The sequence below is a fragment of the Dermacentor albipictus genome, chromosome 1, assembly GCF_038994185.2.
Source record: "Dermacentor albipictus isolate Rhodes 1998 colony chromosome 1, USDA_Dalb.pri_finalv2, whole genome shotgun sequence".
Classification (NCBI taxonomy): Eukaryota; Metazoa; Arthropoda; class Arachnida; order Ixodida; family Ixodidae; genus Dermacentor; species Dermacentor albipictus.
Genome location: NC_091821.1, coordinates 120,294,681 through 120,322,399, shown reverse-complemented (window position 1 = coordinate 120,322,399; position 27,719 = coordinate 120,294,681). Strand labels below are relative to the sequence as shown.

The following is a 27,719-nucleotide window of genomic DNA, read 5'->3' as shown; positions in this document are numbered from 1 at the left end:
CAGGCTTTCATGTCCTCAATGAGCAGTGAAATTGCAAAATTCGTTGATTTGGGACACCAAATGATCATAATTACAGTGACGTAAACTTCGCAGGCTTTAAAGGTCTGCCTTGCCATGTTAACACTAGGTCATTGGGCGTCTACAGCGACCGAAAAATCCCTGCCGCCGAAATTCCGCGTCGTTCCCATTACTTGCCCACTGTGCCCGCGGAACTCTTGAAATACCGGCAAAAACAAAGCAACAGCAAGACAGTTCACTATATCTTGATATTAGGCCATATGCGGAGTATGCGCCACCCTCACGCACCGGTGTGTATCCCAGATGTTCCCGCAAGCCGCACGCTTTTATCGCGCCCGTAGAGTTCGCGTGTTTTTCTTTCGCGTTAATCGCAGAAAATGTCATTAGGAAGAAGCGATACTTCTGGGAATCCTGGCAAGAAATTTTTTTTTTTTTGTGGCGCAACAAGAGTAGAAGAGGTATTTGCCAAAGAAGAGACGATGACAGCAGTGGCGCTGGATTCTGTCTGCTCTACTATCTGACTCGCTTTCTTATTGGTCCGAGGGGGAAAATTTTGGCGGCAGCGGTAACAAAAATTGATCTGGAACCGATCAGCGAGGATAGAGCCTCTTGAGTGGATCTCGCCATCACCAAACGGGATTTCGCGTCGCTCTAGACGCCGGATGAACCAGTATGAACGCATCTTTAGAATCAGACGACATCGCCCATTTGTAAAGTGTTTATTTTACGGTATATTCCACATCTACGAGGCGAGAGGCGAGTCCGGATTCCGTGGATGCCCAGTGGTGTTATGTGAAGGAATAAAGTTAATTGCAACCAACTAAGCTAGGACAACAATGGTTGAACTTCCCGAGACCGAAACATCCATCTAAACATGGATTTGATAATCATATAAAATTGTGTGTAACAGGGCCAGTGAGATCTGCTTGGGCCATTTTAGACACCCTGTGCGACCATTCATCCCAAGGCCACTGCAATGCCGCAATTGTATGAGGCTGGGACAAGAGAGCGCCGTGTGCGAGAACACGAGAGTTTGCTCACGCTGTAGCGAGCCCCACGCTGCAGACTCTTGTGCAGCCATGGTTACGGTTACGGTAACGCTAATCGCATGCTTGGGTTTCTACGGCGTAATTTTTCGTCGGCAACTGCAGACGTCAAGTTACTTCTGTACAAATTCCTAGTGAGGCCTAAACTTGAATATGCATGCTCCATTTTCGACCCTTCTACTCGAAAGCCAAAGAATACCATCGAATCCATTCACATTCGAGCTGATCGCTTTATTCTTTCGAATTATTCTCGTCATGCAAGTGTCTCGTCAATGACAGTAACCCTTGGCTTGCCAAACCTAGAGTTACGTCGTAAATACTTTCTCATATGCCTTTTTTCATAAGATTTATTACACTAACGAAACACTTAAGGATGAACTAGTCTTCCCGCCATCATACATATCGTCACGCACGGATCATCGTTCTAAGGTTGCAGTTCCAACTTGTCGCTCCAATGTTTATTTTGATTCTTTTTTACCAAGAACGACGAATGACTGGAACCTCCTCCCTGGCTCCATCACCGCCATTTCTGCGGCAAAAACTTCACGAATATTGTCAACGATTTTGTTTGTAATAATTACCACTCCTCTCTGTAATGCCCCCGGGCCTTGAGAGTATGACAATGAATAAATAAATAAATAAATAAATAAATAAATAAATAGACAATAGATGATGATGATAATGATGATGATGATGATGATGTGATTGGTGCCAGAATATACGAGGGTCCCAGAGTAATAACACTTAAAAGGGAGTTCGACCGAAGCAAATGTCCTGGGGGCCTGGTCTCACAGCTCATCAGCCCAGAAAGTCACAAGCACTTCTAAGGTACCTGGCGGCAACAGACTCGAGAGCCCGGCTGTATACAGGCTGTGCCTTTTCTGGTTCGCCTTATTGATCTGAACTGCTGTCTTCGCACTCTCTGTCACTCCCTCAACACTTTTCCCATGAGTAATTGGAAAAGAGGCAGCTATATACTTGCGTCTTTCCACCTCCTTTCTCTAAAAATGTTAAATTTATGTAATTATCTCCCCTGCAGCATCTTCAATAGCGCAAGGTAAACTGTTTGAGGGATACACGCAAGTGTATAGCACACCACGTGTTCTAACTCATATTTTCTTTCTAAGAAAATGCAGTACAGACAAAGCAATGATTTCTTGGTGATTCATCAATTATACCCTGGGACATAATTCACCAACAGCCGCTGATATAAGCGCCTTTATTCGAGCATAAATAAAATTCCGTATTTTTTCGTTACTTAGCGGAACATGCTGTAATTTATTCAAGTTTCTGTATGTCCTATACACCCAACTTGTGAGAATAAAAAGCGTTCTTTGCACATTCTGGGGCAAAACAATGTGAAACAACAACGTATTTCACTGGAGAATTTGCGAGCGAATGTACTTGTGATAGTGTGAAACGGCTCCAAAAGTCATGGTGCTTGTAAAAAGAAGCCGCATTGTGCACTGGGATAAAGCACGGCGGCGAACACGCGTCTTCCACACTGCCAGCCCACAACTAAAGAAGATAAAGGAACTGTGCGCGGCACGCCACTTACAATCTCCAACTGTAAATATAGTGCAGCAAACGGCGTTTGCCGCTGGAACCTGCGCTGTATGCAGCTTCCTGTCTCGCCGTCTGTGGCTGTTGTACAGCAATCGTTGTGAACAGCGGCCTGGATAAGCGAATGTGGGTTTCGACTGCTCGTCTAGACGTGACAACAGTTTCTCTGCAATAAGAATATTTTCGACATACACACGCACGAACGCGCACGAACGCGCACGCACGCGAGCACGAACGCAATCGTTCGCATCTTGCCCTTTCCAGAGAAAGATGTACGTAGGCAAACGTTGAAAGGTCATTAGCTTGAAATGCAGAACACAACAACTAATTTCCATCCCACGATGCAGTATTTATGTCGTTCTTGAACAGCAGGCCATCACATGCATGCACAATCTACTGAATTTTCCAGAAAGTCCAAAAGGTGTTGCCTGTGAAACTGCTTTTTCTCACCATTTCTCGTAGTCCTGCCATGTTAGATAGCTTTAGCGCTGTCACTACATTATTACGGTAACGCCCTTCCTTGTACCTGCTCCATATTGCCAGACAGAATTTCCGTATGACCAGGTACTGCGCTACCTTTTTGCTACACAAGCTACGGATCTATATGTGCTCCGTATAGCACTATTTCGCTACAGCGACACTGTGCATCTATACTACATAGCTAAACGACTTTATTCTTTCTGCGGATGCCCCTGTGTGCTCGCTTGTATTGTTAACATTGCCATTAGTTACTATAGTCGCTGCTCTCATTGACACATTATTTCTACTCCCCTTGTGTCTTTCTGAAGAGATTATAGCAGAATGTTGTTATTGTAAATTTTGCTTCAATGGACTCACTCTATTTATTTATTTGTTTCTGTATTTACTTACTTATTTATTTATTTATTTATTTATTTATTTAACCATGAGATTTTCCCTATTGAAATTTATCAATATTGTCCGTGTCAAGGTAAACGTAGTCGCCAATGGAAAAGGCGCTAACCCTTAACTTTCTCTTGCAGGAAGAGCTACTGCTTATGTGCGCTTTGGTGGGGCTTGCTTCTTTTTTGACATCAACCTGTATACCAGTGACACCTTGCTCAATTTCGGGGTAGTCTAAGGCCCAGGTAACTCATCGGCATCCTGCTTGCGAGAGCTACCCCAGTTACGGACCAAGGCATATTTGTTACTTCTGCTGCTGCTTCATGCTCATAAACCTTTAAAACATTATGCCATGTGCATTCGCGTACACGTTCCCGCTTTCTTAATTCTCAAACAAATGAAGCAAGAAAGCGAAGCAAATAAAGGCACCTACGGCTATATAGATGCACATCACTGACCAATAATGTACCATCAATAAAAGGCACATGAATAAGGAGTGTTACTTGTAGTTTTCACTTCTGCTTTCCGTCTTTTTCTGGTAGCTGAGAATACTTGTATGTAAGGTGGCTCTTCCGGGTAATAAAGCAGATGGTTGCCAGTCAACGTGTTATCGCCTCGATCTCTGTTGCGCTCTGCCACCGCTCGATTACTGTTATATACGGTCCAAACTATAGAGAAAGAAATGCTTACAAGTACTTATTTCATTTGGTCCCAAGACACTGGCTTAGATGGAAAGGAATGCCGCGACGAGGAATAAAACATGGTTCGGCCCAATGAAGCAGAAATCAGTCCCAATTTCTACTTCACAATCGAATTATGCAGTTTCCAATAGTAAGCACGGTATTAAAATAAACTGCACTCAAATCACCGCTGTCTCTCTCATCATGGACTCTACTTGAATATGCAACTCAGGCTGACGCCAAGGAACCGGCTATGTCACCCAAGCTCTTAAAAGAAATTGAACTTAAAGCTAGAGCGAACATTTAACTTATCCCGAATGGACATTCTCACCTTAGCCAAACATCTTGCTATTATCTTTCCAATGCACTTTGTAGCACGAGTACAATATACACTAAAATCGCATAGCTTTTGTGATTCTTGGTCTGTATTCATTGAATTCTTCGCAACAGAAAATTAGAGGCGATCTTGATGCTGGACATATTTGCGAAGGTGGCTGCGCCGTGGCGAAGTGCACTTATGATTGCGAACATTTGTGTATTCGGCTACGGAAGCCACCCTCATGTCAAAAAGAATGTAGGAAGAAATGTGTTGATAACTCATTTAGTGTATAAAACCCACAATAAGCACTCAAACACTTGAGTAACGAATGACGTATCACGGTTTCAATGAATCGCAGTGCTTGTTTAATAACTGTAGATGAATATCATGAGATGGAAATATCTCTGGAAAAACTGCAGTGGATTCAGCTGTAACACAGCCGCGGAAAAACGATGGAAAAGTACACTTCCCAAATGCGTAGTGAAGATCGCCTGCTGCTAAGCCAGATATCTTGCCGACCAAGTAGAAACACCGCATTTCAGTCGCAGTCGAAGTGCCCAGATTTAGTCCCAATTGAACACATTGAACTATCTCTCGGTCGAAATCTGAAAGAGAGCAGTACATCTGTAGATTTATTGCATTATCTGCGCCTTGGTAAACCGATATACTCTGCACTTTTTGTAAAAAATACAATGCGTTACTCTAGTCCGTATGCCCTTGCTGCCACGCGGACGAAGGTGTTTCCATCTGTTTCTCCAGTGCACAAGATATGAAGCTACAAAGTGAACACTGAGTACTGATTGAGTGTTGTGAGAAATATACTGTGAGTAATGCATGGTTTACGGAGAAGAGCACTTGCCACTCTCAAAATTTTTTTCAACAATACCAAGTTACGTCTTATTAAATCTGCGTGTCCGAGCCCACTTATACATATACCTAAAGCAGCAGGTCATATATATTTGTCATGCACATTTATATTTATTATGCTATCACGCGCACACTATTTTGATTTTTAGCGGTGACATTATTTTAGCAGATTTTCACTGTTATCGAATTTCACCGGATTGTCAGTACAACGTGAAAGTATGTCGTTATATAGTTGCAAGTTCCGTACTTGAGTGTAGTGGCTATTGCCATCTCGCCTGCAAAACCGAAAAGTTCTCTGCACGTTATTGTGATTCTTTGCTTGGTTTCAATTTTCACGGAGCTACGTATTTCTATGTGTGTTTTTGTACTCACCTGTGTTGTCACCTGTGTTGTGCTGTCAACTTTCATTCGTGTACGAAACTTTGAGCGTGTTCGTCTTCTTATACTGTCTTCAGAGCTTTAGGATGCTTATTGCGCTTTCAGTCTTTGCTTGCCATGCAACGAGGAGTAAGCAGCGTCACATAAAGGCACCGAACTCTTGTTTAAATTCATGTTATATAAAGCAGGTAACCATGCAGTGAAGCCTGTGTTCTTAATTACTGTTGGCCACATTAGACATCAGGAAAAATACTAAAGGAATAGGTTGATGTATTCATTTCTGCGCTTATTATGGTCTTACTTTTTCATTGCATCTTTGTTTTCTTCTTGTTGCACTGTTTTTTACCATGGTGTGTTACGAAATCGCTTATATCATATACGTTACTTCACTGGCTCTTACGCGCACCTTATCAACCACTCGAAAAGTCGGGGCCACTATTACTTAAAATGCAGTTCCTACGTCTGTGCGTTATTCAAGAAGACGCACCAGCAAACTATGGACAGCGAATATATTATTAGCGATGGTTACCGACTGACCATTCTTGCGGCTGAAGTGCTTTGGGAATTTGGCTCCTGTACTGCAAGCCCGAGTGAATATATCTCATCACAGTTTCTGTTTACCGTCTCAAGTGCTGAGTAATAAACGTATAAACTCTTCTGAGTCCGCAAACCACATCACTTTTCCCGTCGGTATTGTTGCGATTACTAGGTCAATGGATTACGCGCTCCGAGGGCTCACGTTTTCCAGCATCTGGTATGGTGCGCCCATGCGTCTCGTGCCTGGAGCACACAGATCTCTCGTTTTGATGCAAGGCAGACTAAGAAGGTATAGGGCTATGGACTGCCTTAAAACTTGTTTCCACCGGGATTTACACCTCATACGAGCAAGAAAAGCCAGAAAATATAAAAGGCAAGAGAAAAAGCTTACATTGGAGGCAAAGAACCACGAGTTATGCTGAAGGAAAACACCGACACAGTATTTGGGCAGCTTGCGGATATTCCTCTGGCAGAAGACTCGACTTTCTATACTGAGACACTTACGTACGAAACGCTTGGTCGTCTTGTTTTCATGTAGAGGACCTGCAAAGGGGCACGGGAGCGCGGAAAACGGCTGAATTATGGGATCAGCCAAGCAGAACCATTTCACTTTCTGATTAACACCACGGGCAACTGTAAGGAAGGGAACGTCGGGGCGCTATGCGCAGGCTACACTAAGTTGAAAGCATTTTTGCCACCAGGAGGGTTCTTCCCAAGATCTCAGTACCCAGGGGTTCAGGAAAACTCCTTTCCCATCATCTTTTTTTTCTGCTTTCGGAGCGTCATGTGAACCCTATATAAAGTCGAGGTCCCAGGGATCTTTCACAGCTCACATCTGTCCAGAAGCTTCTAGACGACGGTGCTCTCAAGTAGCTCGCTCTTAGGATCATGAACTCCTTGGTAAGCTCATGTTTATCGAGACACGCAGTTGCATGGTGCACGGATGTATAGGATCCGTGTCAGGAGAAAATGTGATTAGATTACAGCCATACTAAAATACGTCATGAATCATCGCCTGTGTTAAAAGTGTCATTTAACTTATCTAGTATTTCGTTTGTTCATTGCAAATGCCACTGTAATTACTAAATAATGTGAAACGCGGAGTGCTACTACCTCAATGGCACACCACTTTTCACGTGTTATTCCTGCCATTAGCGTTCCCTTAAAATTAGCACTAGGTTGCAGATTGTATTCGTTGCTACTGGGGTGTTTACAGCTGCGTTGAAAGAACTAAGTATGTGGAAACTTGGCAACTAGGTTAATGAACACTTTTTTGAGGCACAAATACTGACAAAAAAAACGTTGTTTACTGTAGCGCGTGTTTCACAGGCTTATAGGAAAAACGTCTCATGAAGTCTTAGTTTTAAAGACTTACTACGTGCTTGTATGGGCACTTATATCAATTAGAAGATAGCTGGTGAAGGGAATAGTCGATAGGGAACCAGAAGCACACAAAGCAGGAGAATGGTGGTAGTGCACTGACGACTAGAGGTGTGAGCTTAATTTTAAGGATAGATATAATTACGTGTGCCAGATACAGTTAGAAGAAATAATCAAATCTTCGGCGCTGGCGCTGCAAGCGCACGTGGTATTAATGTACTCAAAATTATTCCTTGCATATTTCGTCTCCTAATTTTTCAAAAAACTGAATCTAGCCTTCTTTTCATTTTGATATGAGCAATGAGGAAAGACTAAAATTAGACAGTTGTTTTATTATGCTGCTGTCTGAGTATCCTCCATAGCGGTATTAATACAGAGTTTGATGATGTATCAAGGAGTGTAAACGACCCACAAGACTATCGGATTACCTACCATCCCCACTGTCATGTTTTTGTCTGCGGCCGTCTTGTATGCTCTCAGCGTACCAAATTGGCAGGCATACACCAATGCTCAATTAGTCCAATTTAGTCATTCACAAGCTCTAACTTGTGGCACTTAATCTACCTAAATTCTTTCGCCATCTCCAAAATCATCGAGCTTGCTTTTTGGTCCCATTGTTCATCAAATGCCATCGGTCGCAGATGATTGCAGCAGTTGTAATGTGTGGCCTGGTGGCCACAGTTCAGTGCGGTGGCTTTGGTGGAGGCCACAGCGTGATCGTGGTCAAGGGCATCCAGACAGGACACGGTGGCGGCGCAGGGTTCGGCCACGGAAGCGCAGCCTCGGCAACTACCGCGGGCTCCTCACAGCCGCAGGTGGTTCAGGGACCAACTTATGTCGTCAAGACACTGCACCAGGTATGCGCACAACGCGGTTCGGCACTTAAAAATCGTCGAGCGACTGTGCGGTTCGGGCATGATGATATCGCACTTTTTGCCAGTCCGCCTTCCAGAATCAGAAAATGCGTAACGAACGCAGCAGCAGTGTGCGCCGTGAGACGAGCGGTAAACAAGGATAGACGAGCAGAGCCAGATAAATCAGCTGTGTGTACTCATTTATATGACATAACCTGCGTAGTTAATAAAAATATATTGCCATAAGATTGGGAAACACAGGCACGTAAACGGAACAAGGGCAGACTTTCGTTTGAGCACGTTTAGGACTTCGCGCCCTGATGTGCTACAAAGCCTACAATTCACGCATATAGTGAGAGTGAGTTGATTGCGGCGAATGAATCCGGCAGTTAACGGCATTCTCGTTAACAGCTGCACAAAGAAAAGGCTATCTAGATTACCTCCACATATGCTGCTCACCACACTATGCACCTTATCGCAGGTTTAGTCTGCTAACAGAGCGTGACGTGGCTACGGCACCAAGTCGTACAGCCAGCAACCGTGGCTCCAGCCTGATAGAATCAATCATTTGCGGTGGTTGTGTGACTCAGAAATCTTTTTCAGGTTAAGAAGGTTTCTCATGGCGGAGGCATTGTCGGAGGTGGGTCAACCGGTGGTCATTCTGGAGGATATGGTGGTGGCTTCGGATATGGCGGTGGATACTCTCACGGGTACGGCAGCGGGTTCTCTGGCAGTTACGGCAACTTCGGAAAGGGCTACGGCAGTCTTGGCCACGGCGGATGGTGGTTCGTATAGCGATACTCGATGCATGCCTTGCGGAGCTTTCTGCAAATGTGCTCTTTGTGTTCATCTAGTATGAAAGCGAATGCCGACGAACACATTTCATCGGTGGTGCAGTCCGTAGAACTTTGTTCTTGTATATTTTTTCAACTTCTTTTTTTTTCAAATATACTCGTATATTGCTCTGTGTCTTGTCTTATTTGCTTACAATCAAATCATTAATTGGCGACGCGTGGTGAGTTTCATGAATAGTCATTTAAGGTAGAAGTAGTAATAAATCGGATGCGAACGCAATTCAGAATAATGAAGCTTGTATTAAATGGATCCTACTGTGTTTTAACAACTTTTGGTCGGCGCCCATTTTGAGTAGCAATACAACTCCTCCCTGCGAATAAGCTACGAGATCTTGCAATTTTATGCAGTTAGCATCTTAGGAAGGTTTCATCTCACTAATATAGTGTTGAAAGTAGTGTTGCGTGAAATTATTCTGTTTGCCTACACATTTCATTTATTGTCTTTTATGTTTAGGGGATAAACAGGTTTCTTTTGTTTTGGTTATTTTTTGCTTGGAATGGGAAAGGTGGAAGGGAGAGGCAGAGAAATCCTGTACGACGACTATAATATATTGTTTCCATTGCAGGTGATTGCCAATCAATCATGCTATGCAGAAGCTAATGTGACATCATCGGCCACACATCAGCATCGGAGCGACAGCGATTGGCTGCAGTTATGTAGACTGAGAACGATGTAAATAAACGTTGACACACCATGCACATCAAGTTTCACTAATCATTACGGAGGAGGTTTCACACTCCAAAGAGATATAGGCGCTTGGCAGTGCTATGGGATGGCGCTGTGTGGACAGCTTACTTGATTAGCTTTTCCCACCTGCAGCCCTACGCCACAAGCATCGGCTCCTTAGTATGCGCGTGTGTCAGGTCAAGGTGGGTCCTAAATATGAGGAAGCGATAAGGGGTGCTTCATTAAGCGTGCTTCATTCTGCAAATAAGTAATGGGACGTGTATGTCTATCTAAATTTTTCGCAGCGTACATGAAACAATCTTTTTAGGACGACTGCATTGTGTTCCAGTATACTTACGACTGGAGCGGCTTCCGTAATAATATCGCGGCTCATTTAGGGTACACCGTTACTTTTACAGTCAAGGTTAAACTGACTTAACGTAAATTTGGAAAGTCAAAGTCGATAATTTCATATGACTTGGACAGTCCGACTTATCACACAGTAGAATTGTCTGACTTTTTATCCTATGAGAGTGAGTGAAAGCCTCAAGCACAAAGAAATCACCAGAAGCAAAGTATTTGTTAGAGAGAGATAGACAGAGAGAGAAGAAAGGTAAATGAGGGAATTATTTTGATCTATTCGCTCTACACTATAAATGTTGCCTAAGAAATGACGCTGGTTCACTTAAATGAGGCTGATCCTGTTCACTGATAACAAGCACGGCTTCACTAACATGTGCCAAGAATGTTAACGGGCATGAACTCGACGCAAAGAAAGAATACCCTCAATTGCTGTGATCTCGCACATCTGCCTTATTACGAAACCTAATGCTCCAATAAAACAGAATATAATATCAATATAAATGCATACATATTTTCCATACATACATACATATTTATATGTATGTATTTACATACATACATACATACATACATACATACATACATACATATACATACATACATACATACATACATACATACATACATACATACATACATACATACATACATACATACATACATACATACATACATACATACATACATACATACATACATACATACATACATACATACATACATATTTATATGCATACATATTTATATTATGCAAGCTATTAAACTGGGAAGGCTTAGGAGCGAGTACCAATGGTGAATATCTCAGCAACTTTCGGTTTGCAGATGACATTTGACAAATAAGCTCGAGAACAATTTAAGGACCACGCAAAGAGCGATGTAACAAAAAAAGTTAGGCGGAAGGTTAAGAGACAGGAAGAGAGCGAGGTGGATCAGAGAGCAAACGGGTATAGCTGATATTCTAATTGACATTAAGAGAAAAAAAATGGAGCTGGGCAGGCCATGTAATGCGTCGGATGGGTAACTGGTGGACCATTAGAGTTACAGAATGGGTGCCAAGAGAAGGGAAGCGCAGTCGAGGACGGCAGGAAACTAGGTGGAGTGTTTAAATTCGTAAATTTGGAGGCGCAAGTTAGAAACAGTTGGCGCAGGACAGGGGTAATTGGAGATCACTAGTAGAGGCCTTTGTCTTGCGCTGGACATAAAAATCGGTTGTTGTTGTTGCTGCTGCTGCTCATGATGATGATGATGGTAACACCACTAAAACGCGCCTCATAATCATATCGCGGCTTTGGCAAGTGAATCTCACGAATTTTCAGTCACACAATTAGGGCATGGGAGGGATGAGAACACACCCCTCCCATGCACGTGCAACACATGCACGTGCAACAAATGAAATCAAAATTAAATTATGGGGTTTTACGGCCTAAAATCACGATTTGACTATGAGTCATGCCGTAGTGATGGGCTCCAGATTAATTTTGACCACGATAGATTCTCTAACGTGAACCCAACGCACGGGTGTTTTTGCTTTTCACCCCCATGCAAATGCGGCCACCACGGCCGCGATTCGACCACGCTCTCTCGAACTTAGTAACCGCCATAGCCACTACGACACCATGGCGGGTTTGCATGCAATAAACGCACTTTGTTTGGAAAAATGACATGTCGTTGTGGCTTTCATTACCGATTCAATTTTAGTAAGGTTTCCCCTACTAAAATATGGCTGTAACGTCATACCATGCCTAAATTGTTACCAGGTGCATTTGTGCTGATGTATTAATAAGAAGCAACATTACCCTAAGTTACGTATACGTCAAAAAAAAAGAGGAAAGTGGCATTCAGAAGAGGGAAGACGGATTCCAGAGACGCGCGGTCATTTCTATCGCCTACCGTTTTAACAAGCCGGTCAGCGCTCCTACAACCATTTGCAAGTCAAAACAACGTAGCGGCGTTGATCCAAAGACATACTGTCAGCAAGTGAGCATCCACCAAGGCTACTCGCTGTTTCAGACAGCTAGAGTGCTAAGAATATACCATAAAAGTGAATTCTTGTTAATTCTGTTTACTCATTTATCCTATTCTATACTCAATCTTTATTATTCAGTGGTATTCAGATATAGCCAGGGTATTATTACTACGTAGGCATTCTGCAGGACTACACTACTTCCATCGAAAAGGCCTCACATGCAACGGCAGAAAGTTACGTCAGAATATCAGCTTTCCGTTTTATAAAGGCACAAGGAATCCCCGTCAAATGGGCAATGCAAACATAAGTGCTGGGCGTTAATTTTTTCAGCTGAACAAAGCGCGTCTTTCATTCTTATATACATATATGTATATATATATATATATATTAAAAAATCAGGTAACGGGCTTCAGCACAGAGAACCACATATTGCGGACGGATAATGTCGAAAAAATCACTACGCGAGCTGTAAATAATAAATCGCGGAGAAGTGAATGCTTCGAACTGAAGTGTTTCTGCAGGCTTTACTGTAAATTGCTCACCACGACCAAGCTAGTTCGCCTGACCGACAAGTCTCAGCCTGGACGACTCGTTGCAGATAGAACAGAAGATTAACGCCTCAGATGAACAGTAAACGGAGCATGAAGCTGAAAGTCTGCATGCAAGATGGGGCCGGAATTAGCGAAACGTCTTATACGTGTTTTCGCTTCATTGATGCTGCCGTTGCGGCAACTGTCGAACGCGCAGAACGAGGAAGTGAAAAGCGGAGCGTTAGGACACGTAACTAGAAAATGCTGCTGAAGGCGAGAAAACGTTATTTTGTTGTTTTCTTCACCTAAGGTGCATGCTCACTTCGATATTCGGACCATACTGAAATGATCCCCACAGCAAGTCGAGAGCCCAAGGCGCCAAACAGGGGCCACCAAACAGGACCTGCAAAAACAACATGCCCGTCACGACCATTTGGTCTCCCACTCCCACACACGCAAGCGTGCCGCGCAACAATGAACGCTCTCGGCTTCTGAACCAAATCTGCGCTTCTACTGGCGGTAACGTCGGGTGCACGAGCAATAAGATAAGGAAATACGCAGTGCAGGCAAGCACAATAGAATGAACGGAAGAGAACGTGAGTGAAAGCTAAATGACCGGCCTCAAGGGGCTCGAGCGGAAATAAGCGCACATACGTAAGCTCCCGCATTTTTGTTGCTCGCGGGTGCACTATATAACGGGGGCTGCGGAAACGAAGCGCGACAGTTGAAACTCAAGCAGCAGGCGTTGCGTGAATCACCAACCCGCCGTCCACTGTAGCAAGCATGAACACCTGGGTAAGTTGAATGGGTTGCAGTTGTCACGGCTATTGCTAGTGGCTGAAGGAAATGCGAAGGCTGTATTCGTAACTCAATGTTTGAAGATGCCACAGACGGTATGGTACGCCCATAGCAACCATAAAATCGTAAAAGGAAGAAGCAAGTGTCAGACTATAGCATCAATTTATTTTCTGCACTAAATTACGGTGAACAGATGTTATGAGTCATTTCTTCAAGGCTGTTTTTCTTTCCCTGTGTGGTTGTTTCGAGCAGCTCACCACCTTCTGACTAGTGTTTTAGAAGAGCACGCACCCGCTCTTGGGCTGCTTCTTTTCGCGGTTCTGCCTATTCGGCCTCTGTCCGTCGACACGAAGGCGCCGACCCCCGGAGGGGCTCTGCGTCCTCCTGTGCGATGGCGAGTGTCTTTTTTTCCATGGCGACATGCGTACCGCACTGAGTACAACCAGCTGCGAAACTTTTGTTTTTCTTACTCAGCTCTGGCCTCACAGCCACCGTGCGAAAGCTGTTACCTTGCTTCAGCGCATAGGTTTGTGCAGCCCCGGCAATATGTTCAGTCGGGGACTGACATGTTAAGTTTTTAATAGCTTTTGTAGTTGATCCCTTCTAAAAGAGGACTAAAGCAGTGGTTAGAGCTCTCGGCTTGAATACGCGTGAGGACTACTTCGACTGCCTACAACCCTACGCCAATTTTTATGGTGTATGAAAATCATTCGACGTTCCTGCGAATGGGCGGACGCGTTCCACCATTCCGTGGCTCATAACTGCTGTTCGCAGTAAAATGCGGCTATTAGTTTGAAAGCACTCAGTGATGTATAAAAGGCGATAAGAGACAAGGCGCCGAATTAACAATTTTCTTTCGTAAATGTCCTTCGCAGTTGGGCGTTTGCTTTCGCAAAGTATAGGTCCAGCCAATCCTGATGCAGGACGTATTATTAAAGATGGCAGCCAGACAAAAGCAAACAGCACATACGAACCAGGAGCTTTATGAATGTAAGCCCTGTGGCCCTATAACGTAAAACTGTTCCAATATGTTTCTATTCCAATCTTCTGACGTCAAATTTGCGTAACCACCGACGCAAGCACCGGGCGGTCACCCGCAGGGCTGTCTGAACAGACCAATCAAACGTTCTCCTCATTTATAGGAGGTCACTTTTGTTTGCTTGAAAAACGAATAACATTGCCTACAGTGAGCGGCTTGTCGTATCTAATTGGCTGACAAGAGGCGAGGAGACGTTCAAGTGGAGAGGGATGCACTGGGGCAGAGCCAGTGCACTGAAAATCGATAACTGGATGAAGAGGGTGGTGCCGGCGTCTGCGATTGGTCGGCTTTCCCTTATTTAGCTTGTGGTGGCTGGTCGAAAATCACGGCAGCATGCAACGGAAGCTTAAGAATAACACTAAAACTGACCCTCAACAAAGAAGAGTTGGCAGAATGAGGTGGTAAACGTGCCTAAAGGGCTAGAAAAAGTTACACGGCCAGGCAAGAAGTTTTATTATGCGCAAATACACCAATGCTCTCCGGCAGGTGTGAGTAGCCAGCGTCTCAACGATCGGCCGCAGCCATCTTTTATTCCTTTCAGAACGGGGCAGCCTGCGGCTATTCCGAAGACAATTCAGTTTTGTTCGGCATATTAATGCATCTTTATCGCGTACACGTCACTTTGACGCGGTGAGTTTGTGCGGTTTTGTGACGTCGCGTGACCGGCAGGTGAAGTGGGTGCAGCCCGAAAACTTTTTACCAATAGCCTAGGGCTAATGGCGAAAAGGCGTCGAATCAGAAATAACTGTTTTTCTTTTTTCTGTCAAATCGTGCATAATCAGTGTGTACACATCATATCAGATGGGAAGGTATCGCGGTTTTCGTGACCTCGCGTGACAGACACGTGAAGTGCGCGTGGTTGAAAAAAGTTTTTGATCAATCGTGGAGGGCTGATAGCAGAATTGGAATAGAAAAGTTTGGAAAAAGTTTTACCTTATAGCGCGCCTGGTTCTGCATTCACAAAAAAGGATATTACGCTATAACTGTTCGTACGAGCAAACGCTGGCCAAGCGTGCTGTTGACCATATTGTTAACGAAGGCGGCCATGTAAATGGGAAAAAGAATTCGTAAACGCACATCCTTGTCTATTCTGCCCTAGGGATATCTTTAACAAAACTCTTCCTGCGTAAGCATTCTTTGACTGTGGCCAGCCGCCTTCCCTAATACTGCGGCCAACGTCAGGATTAATTGGCTACATTTTTTTTTTCATACAAGCAATTCAAGCGTGAGAACTTTTTGCGAACACGGGCCCAGGGACAAAAGAGCACTTACTGGCGAAGAGCTTTGTGAATTTGGCACCAGTACAAGGAGTGAATGGGGCCGACATATACGCTCCTCCATTTTTATTTCCTTTCGCCACGCAGAAAATTGTGGGAACGCCGCGCCTTGACAGATAAGCCCTATGATGGATCAAGAGATGAGATTTAAAAAAAAAAATTATGGGGTTTTACGTGCCAAAACTACGATATGAACACGAGGCACGCGGTTGTAGGGGACGCCAGAAATTCAGAACACCTGGGGTTACTTAGCAGGCACCTAAATCTAAGTACACGGGTGTTTGCACATTACGCCCCCATCGAGATGCGGCCGCCTTGACCGGGATTCGATCCCGCGACCTCGTGCTTAGCAGCCCAATACCATAGCCACTAATCAATCACGACGGGTGAGAAATGAGATGAAACGTGTTGAATAGGAGCATATGTTAAATGGCCAATTAACTCCTGGCTGCTACACTTGAACTGATACCACCCAGTTCTTGCGTTTTCAAACCATGAAACTAAGAAATGCGAGACCCACAGAGTGATAATTTTGTAATTAGAAGCGTATACTTGGTCAAATTCTTAACTGACAGATCACTCCAGCAGCGTTTGCAAAGCAGTTGGAACAAATGAAAGGTGGTTTGTTGTTCATCGCTGCCACTGCTTTGCTCTCATTGTATGTTTTCGTTGGCCAGGTCGAGCAAGTAGGCCAATAACAAGCTTGTCTTACGGGCGAGTGAATTGAGAATATTCCTTTTGTTGATTGCATGCACGTCACACTTCGTTCTCGATACTATTTGTCTTAAAAGCGAATAGTAAAAAGGATGAATTGTGGTACTAGCTCATTCACGTGCTTAAATTGAGCACAATTTACTTTATGTGTAAAGAAGACGTTTCAGAAATCCACCGCAAGTCAAAAGGTTTTAACATATTATTTACACCATTGCCTAGTGTGTATGTGGCTTGTCCTTGTTAAGACCACACGCATTGACTCGCATGAAACATTTTGAACGTGCCTCGTACTACATGTGTTTGTAACATTGACGCGTTTTCGGTGTTTTGGTTTTACTTACGCGAGAGCATGCGTGCTCAAATGTCGTTTAAACATTTCATGGCTGCTTTTATTTGCTGGGTTGTTGACTTATCACTGCATTCAAGTGCTTGCCGCCACCATTCCTGGTTTTATCCTGTTTAAGCGAACATCTGATCGTGCAATAATGTTATTTATACTGCTGCACTTGATCATATTTGTAGTTGCTGTTTCTTTTTTACAGTGTCCCAGTTAGCGTTTCCTACCAAGGAACTGTGTTTAGATATAATTGTACTCTTGGCAAGTATATCTTACACTTGCAAGATATCGCCTGTTGATTTATGCGGTTTATATCATCCCAAAGCAAACACTGGAGCGATGAGACACGCTGTATAGTGGAGGACTCGGGATTAATTTTGACCAGCTGGTGTTCTTCCACACGCACGTAATTCCAAGTGCAAGAGCGCTTTTGCATTTCGTCGTCATCCAAACGGGGATGATGCAGCCGGGAACTGAACGCGCGACCACACGCTCAGCAGGAGAACGTCTTAGCCATAGCGGTACCACGGAGGGTAATGATCACTTAAAATGTCTACTTCCGAGTTTCATTTCAACTGGTATTAATGGGCCTCTTCGATTTTCGCAGTTCTGGCAGCCCGCTGGTAGCCAGACGGCAGCCAGCTAGTTCCGGTTCTGACAGGAAGTCACGTGGGCTGGGATCCCAAGACAACCCGAACCTGCCCGAAGTTTGCAAAATCGAACGCCGGTACAGCTGGCCAAATGTAAACATGCTACCAGCATGGCAGCGCCCGTCGAGGCCGACGCGCGCTCGGCGTAGTCGGCCTATTTATGCGTTGCCACCTTGAAAATGTATAGTTGCATTCAGGAATACGATCGCTTTCGCGCGATTTCGCGCGACTCGTCGCAGGACGCGTACTGGGCCAACCTCGCCTTGCGCAGCGCAACAGGTGGCCTCCGACGCGGCAGATGACAAGACGCGAAATCGTGATTGTATACTCGAAAGCGATAGCTGGAAGATCCCTGTTCGCAGCGATCACGTCGCCCACCGGCGACATTGATGAGTTGGCGCTGTATCATCACAAGAGATGAGAAAGCAGGTTATCGGGTACGTCTCATACGCATAAAATTTCGCGCCGACCTGCTTAGGCTTCGATTTCAGAAAGTTTGTTGTGGCTGATGGTGCTTCTCATTTAAGGAGCTCGACGCGGCTGGCGCGTGAAAATACACGTCGCCTGTGACCAGCGAAACGTTTCACACTAAAAACAACATTGGTCGCAATCATGAGAGCAATAAGCCAATGTACGTGTGTCTAAATGTACCGAGTGCAATCAGTGTATTCTTAGATCAACGGCCTGCAGTTCGAACACATATCGGTTTCGAGCTACCACCTAAGCATACGACAGAGAGACGGAGCGAACACGGGCGAACTGCAAAGCCTTCGCTAACTGCGGAGAAAGGAGAGATATACATACGCGAATTATGTGAAAAGGAACGCCACCAGAGAAAGACGAAACCAAGATGTACCGCAATGTGTGAATGAGCGTCTACAACTTGCGTGGAACACGATGCAGATAACATGCACGCATGAGAGCGCGGCGCGCTGTTCACCGCCGCGAAGAAGCAATCAGGGGACACACACACACAAAAGCTTCAAACGGTTCACCAAGGCTCGTATCACACCACTTCGCGATGCGGAACGGAGCGTTAGCACCTAAAAAGATAACGCTAGAAGTAACGAAATCCGAAAGATGACCGTATACAGTTGGCTGAGCGAGATAAATTTAAGTCCTCAAGCGCCCGCGTTGAAATCCGTGAAGTCCCCGTAAAGATGGCGGCGAGCGCCCATCGCCTCTTTTAGTCGTCTGCTAGCCAGAGAACTTCCAGAGAGCAGCCAGACCAAAATCGTCCTGGCAGGTTCTGGCAGCCCGCGGGTAGCCAGAACCGTCCAGCGCGAGCAAAACGAACGCCCGGCGGAAGTGCGTAGCGCGGTGGGCGGAGCAACCCGAGAAAAACGAAGACGCTCTGGCTGGCTCTGGCAGCCCGCGGGTAGCCAGAAGTGGAAAATCGAAGAAGCCCAATGTGATCTCGCATAACTATCACACCTGCTTGATCCTATGCAATCGAATTATGTTGTAAATAAATAAATAAATAAATAAATAAATAAATTTATTCGCGTGTTCGATGGGAAGGCACTGCGTAAGGTGACCTGATCCTGGGATATATTGTGTTGAAAGAGCATATACGCACGGTTGGATGAAACTTTGATAGCGTGAGATCTTGACGTGCGATTGTACTGACACTGCAGTAGCGCCAATGCACACTCGCTTCCTGATTTTCAGAGGGTTTTGATGCAACCAAGTATCTCTAAGGGCGTTCGACGAAGAATAACATTTCTGTGGGAACCACGGCCCACTGTTTAGGAGTAAAAATGATTGGTTTAGTTTCGCTTGCATTGATTTGTAATGAATTTACATGACTCCGAGTGTACACGTTTGAAAGCATTCATTAGAAACCTGAGAGTTCGCAAAACGTGGTTCGAAACACACGAAGCCCACGTATGTTACAGAACTATAGATAGCCGCATGCCCTCAGCTTATGCTTTCAGATTTCTAGATTGTCGCACTAAGTTAGTGCCGCCGCACGGTATGAGCCTTCGCCAGGTCATATTATTGGACAATGTCTCACCGACCCTGTCTTGAACCTTGTAGAATGCTATTTCACGCACTTAAAAAATTCATTGATACAATGTGACATGTTGTTTTTAAAGGTTTCCGATGTCTCCCCTGAACTTCCACCAGTCTTTACCGTTGCTCTAGCACCGAGAGATTGTGAAGCCCTTGCGGATGGTTAAGGGAACAAGTGTATGCTATAAAGATGGAGGAGGATGGCTGCAAGTCGAGATGGTTGCTAAAAAAAGGAGTACGAAGACGCTGGGTCGGGGTTGGCGTGGGCGATAACGTCAAAAGCGGAAAATTGCCGCCAGTGCCTCTCTTCGATACAAGGCGCAATCGGGTCATGACAGCTGTGATTTATTTTGTTTTAAATAGGCTACATATAGTGGTTTGAACCATCGCCTTGTTCTTCACAAAGGGAGGAGTGAAATGCGTGCTGACTAAGTGATAGACTAAGAATTCTCTTTCGCCAAATGGCGCTTACGTGCACTGTTTTTCCTCTATTGTTTTACTTTAACGCGTCTTTCTGTGACCGTTGATTCCCTTAATCCATTACCCGAGCGCAGGCAAACCAGCAAGTGAATACAATAGTTAACCTTCCCTGTTTTTCGCTCTCTTCTTCCTCTGTTTTCCTTAGAGACAAAAAAAAAGAACTACTGTTTTCATTAGCCCCGATACATTATCATTTTTGCTTCAATTTTTAAATTGGTTTTTTGAATGTTTGTTACCTGCCGTCAAAAGGTCATCGTATTAGCACTCTGCGCCCTCACATCGACGGCAGCAGCTGGGGGCTACGGTGGTGGCCATGGAGCGATCATCTTGGCTGGACACGGTGGTGGTTATGGAGGAGGCGGCCATGGCGGTTACAGCAAAGTGGTGCCTGGACCTTCATTCCTCGTGAGCACTGTGCACCACGTGCACAAGATCAGCCACGGCGGGGCCATCATCGGCGGATACGACTTGGTACCCCACGGCGGAGGACATGGAGGAGGCTATGGAGGGGGCTACGGCGGATATGGTGGACACGGATGGTAAGGTGGGCAGTAATTTGCGGTAATTCTCCAAGTGTTATATAAGATCGCACGCTAGGGCAGTTATTGACAAGAGTGTGCCAATCATCATAAGCGTACCTGTTAGCGAACGCGGCCGGCTTCTTGAAAGAGTTACTCAGAATTATGAATTTTATGATTTTGGCTCCAGATTTGCACGTTTCCAGTGCTCAAGACAACCAAGAGAACCTTCATTCATGAACGTAAAGAATACACATCGTTTCTCGGCTTGTTGAGGGGAGCACCAAGTAAAACAGGATACCACACACCGAGTCCCTTCACCCCGTGGCAACTGCGGCGGGAGAGAGTCTCAGCAGTGCGCTGTACGACGAGGCACTGTCCACGAGGGGGGGTCTATGGCATGGGGTGATCTCGAATAAACACGGTGGCGGTCTTGCACTGTGTCTGCTGCAGCAAACATTTGGAAGCCACTCAGCAGATCTTAACGCAATGCGAAGGTGTTCACCCAGTGAGACCCGTGGGTAACCTACAGCTTCCAGAAACGCTTGGACTTACAGTGGATGAAAACCTCAACCGGTCAGCAGTCGAGATAAGCGAGAGACGTTTGGAGTATTGCTGAAAAAAATAAGTTAGGAAGAGATTGATAGGACCGGCTCCCGTAAAGGCGTAGGTAGCTTTAAAATGTAGACATAGAAGTTCTAAGGAAGAGAAAAACAAACGATTAAGGAGATGTATAAATATATAGATCGGCAGAGACACTTAAGACTGCTTGCGTGCATTATAGCATTATAGCCCCATTGTTGAAATTTTTCCGTGCATTCCTTGTCTGCATGCAAGTAAGATCTCCCAAGTAAGACTGAATCGTTAATTTTTACTCCCGGAAGTCCGTTTATCGGAAGCCTCGCTTCACAGCTGCGCGAGGCCACAAAATAAGTCCGGGTGCCGCGCACACAAGGGAAATGTCGAAAAATGAAAACGCTGAGGCGTCTGTGCAAATCAAGGATAAACAACCGTAAAAGAAGGAAGTGATCAGAGTTTTGTGCAGAGCACACGCCACGGACAAGTGGTCGAAGCTGACGCTTCTCCGTTACCAATATATATATATATATATATATATATATATATATATATATATATATATATATATATATATATATATATATATATATATATCGGAAACCTCCGCGAGAAAGCACAGCACGCTGTTTAATGGCACTGCCTTCATTAGTCGTTAGAAAAATGTTCGTATTAATTGGTGATACCACGGAGATTGCGTACATGGTACATTCGCGTTTAGGGGTGGAAGTTCTTAAAGCGGCAAAAGCAAAATGAATGTGCGCTGCCGTACAGCAAGGCGGCAGGGTCTTCGAATGCAGCGAAGGAGGCGAGAAGGTGGTTCCAGTCAGCGCTTGTTTGTGGCAAAAAGGAGGCAAGGCAAGGGTTAGTTCGACATAAAGGAATTTAAACCTTGTGTTTATGATTGATTTGAGAGAACACGTAATCTGGAGAGATGAAAGGCTCGTTTTTAAGTGTTGGGTTATTGTGAAAAAAAAAATTTCATAAAAGCTTAAGCGGAAGCACATGCGGCATGACCGAAGTGTCGGTTGACATAAATTAGGTTTCATTGAAGAAACGGTGGCGTAGCGAGAGTAATTAGAGAGTACATATCGGGCAGCCCGGTTCTGAACGTATTCGAGGGCGGTGATTAATGCAGAGGTAAAAGGGTCCCTACCCCCCCCCCCCCCCCCCACCAAATAGAGCAAGCACATTCTAATTTTGATCTAACTAGATTTGCGTACAATTTACTCCCTAAATGGGAGGGAGCGGAGGAAAAATTTCCCCGTAGAAATTCAAGCATGCGATTAGCGTTGTTAATTGCATGGTAAATGTGTATATTCTATGAGAGGTTGTGAATTACATGCACTCCAATATGGCGGTAACCAGTAACGGAGGTTAAAGTGGAGTTATCAAGGGTATAAGCAAAGTTGTCATTAACTTTATTGTGATGCTTTATCCTCGTGACCTTACATTTTGAAGTATTTAGCTTGATAAGCCCTTTGTCGCATCAGTTAAAAATGGCCTCAATGTCGGATTGCAAAATATAAACGTCCTTAGGGTCATTAATTACACAATAAAGAACACAATCATAAGCAAAGAGTTTAATGCCAGAGTTAGCACCGATAGGTAAGTCATTAATACAAATAAGAAATAGTAATGGGCCCAAAACTGATCCTGGTGGTACGCCTGAAATAACAAGAACCGAAGGAGAATCATAAGCATTGGCGTGAACGTACTGTAAGCGGTTAGTCAGAAATACTTGAATCCCGCCTAGGATATTAGGATCTATATTGACCTTGCTGATTTTTAGTAGCAGTAGTTTGTGCGATACAGTATCGAAGGCTTTAGCGTAATCTAAAAAGATGCAATCGGTTATCAAATTTTTGACAAAACCTCCAAAAAGACCGTTAGTAGAAGAGAATAACTGCGTTTCACAAGACAAGTGCTTCCTGAAACCGTGTTGACAACGAGAAAAAAAACATAACTGATTCAAGGAAAGATACCAAGTTTGCATAAATGATGTGTTCGAGAAGTTTACGGGGTACACTAGTTAAAGATATTGACCTGTAGTTTAGAGGAGAATGGGTGTTACCTTATTTGTGAAGTGGAACCACCTTACCCAGCTTCCAATCATCTGGCAAAGTAGAAGTCTGTAAAGACTACGAATAGAGTTCAGCAAGTATAATGGAAGAGAAAACTTTTGCATTTTTATGAACTTTGAGTTTATGCTGTCAGTAGCTGCAGAGATAGACAACCTTAAATTTTCTATTGGACGGCACACCCCAGCTGAATCTGCAGAGATGAAATCCATTGGAACAAAACTAGAGTCGGCAACTATTGGCATAGATAAACAAGGCCATTAAGCCAGAAAAGCAAGAAACAAAAACGTCGTTTAGCACATTGCAGCAGTCGCAATTACGAACAACATCACAATTGCTGTCGAGCAAGTGAATCGTATTGGATTTGCTGCCAAGAACTACATTCCAAAACAGCTGACGGTTATCTTTAAGCATAGCGGGCAAGGTACGATTGTGGAACACGTCTTTTGGCTGCGCAATGGCATTTTTGTACTCGTGATCAGCGCAGTTGCACGCGTGCCATCGTTCGGACGTCATCGCCACTTTCACTCGGCGGAATATAATTTTCCTTTCGTTTAACAAGCGCTTCTGATGGGCGTTGAACCAAGGAGCTTTCGAAGGAGAAACAATGGATTTTATTTTTTAATGTAGTGGTCGACCAAGTAGGCAACTGTTTCTTTAAAGAGAGATCAATTTTCTTGAACGGTAAGGCTGTAAAAGCTTGGCATAAAGTCAGTGATGAATTCTGCAAGTTCAATAGTGATGGCAGAAAAATTGGCGTTTTTTGTAATCTTCCATAAATTTGATCTGTTTCTTGTTAGGATTACAGGCCTGAATACTGCAGTTAATAAAGCAATGATCGCTTAGGTCAGGCAAAAAAAAACTAGGGGTGAAACGACTTCTGGAGTTGTCGTAAGCAGCAAATATATTACATTAGGAGAATGTGGTGAGGACCGGGTAGGCTGAAGGACAAGTTGCCTAAGGTTGAAATCCAGACAAATATTTCAAAATGACAAACTTTCCAACGAGTTTGCCGCGAGGCTTGGCGGGCCAGTAGTCCAGTTACTAGCAGGTAAATTAATGCCCGCGATAAGAAATAAAGGGCAATTGGGAAATTGCACTGTTAGCTTATTTAGGACATCATGTAATTCGCGACAAAATGTTCTAGAAGGCATTGGCGGTCTGTAACATACGCTGAAGACAAACCTTTTATGCCCTATAAATATACATGCACTAATGAATTCAAAATTACTGTCAGCAATAATAACAGTGGAAAGAAGGGTATCCCGGACAGCTATTAATACACCACCACCTTGACGACCCGTGCGGTCAGAATGATAGAATGTGTACTCTGATTCGGAATGGAGTATTTCATGGTCGGCGATTGCCGAGGAAAGCCACGTTTCAGTTAGTAGTACAACATCCGCGGAACATGTGTCGATTATCGATGATAAACCATCGCGTTTCTTACACAGACTAAGAACATTGGAATATAAAAGGCACAGCTGACTGGATGGGTGCGTTCGCGGTAGCTACGTTGATAGTGCGCGTGAGCTGCCGGCATTTGAGGCAGGGACGCAGGGATCATTATCAATGCCACCGGTGTTGCGCTCCTCGCGAGTGTCAAGTTCGCACACACGGTCAGAAACATGGGAACACAGACATGCAATTTTGTTAACATGTTTACGCGTAGCGAGAATGGCTGTCCAGAGCTTTTGCCAAGCAGCATTTCCGGGAGTTGCCCTCGAGAAGTCTTCGCTAACGGAAACCTTTGAAGACTGAAACTTCTTTTCTGAAAAAAAAATGTAATCTTTTAGCTTCGAAGATGCAGACTTAAGAATGATAGGTCGGCACTTGTTTGAACATAGGACCTGAGCCTGTGGGCGCGTTGTATTGCTCCATCTGATAGGTTAACATCAACCTTTTGAGATATAATGTCTCTGATTATTTTGTTCACTCTCTGCCCATTTTTTCGGAAGCACTGTCGGCAATCCCATAGAAAATAAATTATCTCAATGCGGCCTGTCTTCCAACTTAACTTCAAACACAGTTTGTGGCGCATTCAGGGTGCCACTCTAAAAAAACAGTGGACCTTTATTTCTTGACAGAATAAGATGAAGCAAGTGGTCTATTTAAAGAATGTAGCTTGGTCTGTTCACTAGCCTTGGGTATTAAATGGACGCGTTTGAGAATTTGACCTTCATACGTCATGGGACATAGGGCATCTGGTGTATCTCGTTGAAGTTTGATTTCACCCGCCGTGGTTGCTTAGTGGCTTTGGTGTTGCGCTGCTAAGCACGGGGTCGCGGGATCGAATTCCGGCCATGGCGGCCGCATTTCAATGGGGGCGAACTACGAACGCATCCGTATACTTAGATTTATGTGCACGGTAAAGAACCCTAGGTGTAAAAATTCATCCTGAGTCCCCCACTGCAGTGTACCTCATAATCAGATTTTGGTTGTGGCACATGAAACCCTATAATTTAATTTTGCTTTAATTTTCGAGGTTCGATTTCTTTCGACGAGTCTAGATTCAGGTTGAGAAGTTGCCCATAAACGAAGTGCTAAGTAAACAGTTCCAAAGAAGCAAGAGAAATGATAGGGTCGTCATCATGACGATAGGTCGTCATGACGAGAAATGGAAAAAAAATTTCAATATTACAGCGCAGCATACCATTCTTTCAAAAATGAGCAAGGTGAACTGAGAATTTGAATGTCTAAACTATCAATCTTAGGTGAAGTAGTTACAACTAGCATAACCTGAGATTGGCCAGTCAAATAGTAGTCTAATAGCACCGTAATAGCGTGACATGATAGAATGGTAAGCTGTATCGTGAGACAGATTGCACCGCGATAACCATTTGGAGACCGAAAGAGACAACTGTTCCCAGTGAAAATCACCCATTTGACTGTTGCTCAGCATTGAAGTCAAGCACGTGTAAACATGAGCTGTTGTTTTTTCGTTACAAGTACCATATGGTATCTTGCATACCTTGTCAGCATGAAAACATTCTGCTGTTGCGCGAAAAGTTTAAGAAAGTGTCACTCTAGAAGCTAGTAGCTTCGAGGGCACTGAGGAAATCCGCTCTTTGGAAATTGTAAGATGCGCGAGCTGGCTGTTATGAAAGTATTTTGATCCGTTAAGGGAAACTAATTTTCTTTTCACAAAAAGGTAACGTGTTTCGCGTGATCGATAGCAATGGTAGTGATCGCTCTAAAACACATTTGCACCCATTGGGGCAGATATTGTCCCCCATTAGGGATCGACATCTAACTTTCGTACACTTCCTTTCCTTAACATTGCGCGCCCAGCACTTTCAGGTCACAAACGGCATGCGCGTATGAGCGCAACACAGTGGTCCTGACATGAAAGTGTATTGCATGTAACGCCCAAGAGATAAGAGTGCTGAGAAGACGTCTTTGAGGTTCGTTACAAAGATGGGGGAAGGAGTCTTCAGAGGCGCACCTACCGACGTATTTCTGCATCAGTTATTGTTGTGTATTAATGCTTTATTGACAACTTCGTCCTGTCTAGGGTAGAAGCCTCTTCTTGCTAGCCTTCCTCAGTTCTCTTTATCTCATTCTCGACCACAGCTACTGGCGAGTTAAGCCACTCCACATTTAAATTTTTTTTTTACTCAGAACATAGACTAATATTGTTTTATCTTTTCCAGGTGATAGAACTCGCTGAAATTATCTACGCTGCGAATACACCATCGCCAGGCATCTGAAGACGATGCACAAGCATCGACGCTGTTCACAAACATTTTTATCGTTGAAACAGGACTGTACATAGGCAGGAATAAAGCTCTTGAGTTTTCTTGGTTATAATGTGTTTCATGACAAAGTACAATCAGCTGAAAGCAGTCTAGTTCCTCCGGGTACCCGGGGCAATGAAAATGATATTGCAACAAAAAAAAGTTGGGCACTTGTTTCCTTTATGTGCTTTGGTCAGTTCATCTATCCAGCCTAGCATGGTCGCAGTATACTGACTTCCCGTTCCGCCGTTGTTCGACATCAGCCGTTTAAGCATAGGGTGTGTTCCAATTCTAGTCAGCATCGGAGACAGTCTACGAAGACAGCTAAGGAGATAACCGGGGAGACAGCTTCGAGGCCACGTAATGGAATGCGTTTTGAGCCATCTCGAATACTCATGGAAGACGCATCTGCGACGTGACGCCACCTCGCGGCCGCAAGAAAAAGTTGAGAAAAGCACGCATTATTTAAGTATTTTAAGACTTTGCGCCTGTGAACCTATGAAAAAGAGGAGGTGACTTACATTAAGGGAGCAGGATCGCGTGTATACGCTTCCTTGTGCGCACGCAACCTTCCTGTCGGCTTTTCAAGCGTCCTGCTCAGCAGCCATGTTGT

The 27,719-nt window shown here is 44.3% G+C and overlaps 2 protein-coding genes across 3 annotated transcripts; both read left to right on the top strand.

Annotated features, from left to right (window-relative positions):
• The first annotated feature begins 7,116 nt into the window (after positions 1–7,116).
• LOC139055661 (uncharacterized) lies at positions 7,117–10,047 on the top strand. Its single transcript, XM_070533190.1, has 4 exons — positions 7,117–7,169; positions 8,291–8,506; positions 9,107–9,288; positions 9,924–10,047. Exons 1-4 carry the CDS (start codon positions 7,158–7,160, stop codon positions 9,925–9,927), a joined length of 414 nt encoding a protein of 137 aa, XP_070389291.1. The 5' UTR covers positions 7,117–7,157; the 3' UTR covers positions 9,928–10,047.
• A 3,514-nt stretch (positions 10,048–13,561) lies between these two features.
• On the top strand, positions 13,562–27,179 carry LOC139055656 (uncharacterized). 2 transcript variants are annotated; one of them, XR_011511908.1, is made up of 3 exons: positions 13,562–13,678; positions 20,444–20,738; positions 27,023–27,179. XR_011511908.1 is itself a non-coding variant. In XM_070533186.1 (3 exons), the coding sequence occupies exons 1-3, from the start codon at positions 13,667–13,669 to the stop codon at positions 27,024–27,026; spliced, it is 306 nt and encodes a 101-aa protein (XP_070389287.1). In that variant the 5' UTR covers positions 13,562–13,666; the 3' UTR covers positions 27,027–27,179. The 2 variants fall into 2 exon arrangements, 1 of the variants encoding a protein (XP_070389287.1); XM_070533186.1 differs by having other exon boundaries at positions 20,444–20,733.
• The last annotated feature ends 540 nt before the right edge of the window (positions 27,180–27,719 follow it).

Excerpts from the sequence above, each read along its gene's own strand:
- LOC139055661 (XM_070533190.1), top strand. Across the intron at positions 8,507-9,106 it reads TCGTCAAGACACTGCACCAG|GTTAAGAAGGTTTCTCATGG; the intron begins GTATGCGCACAA and ends AATCTTTTTCAG.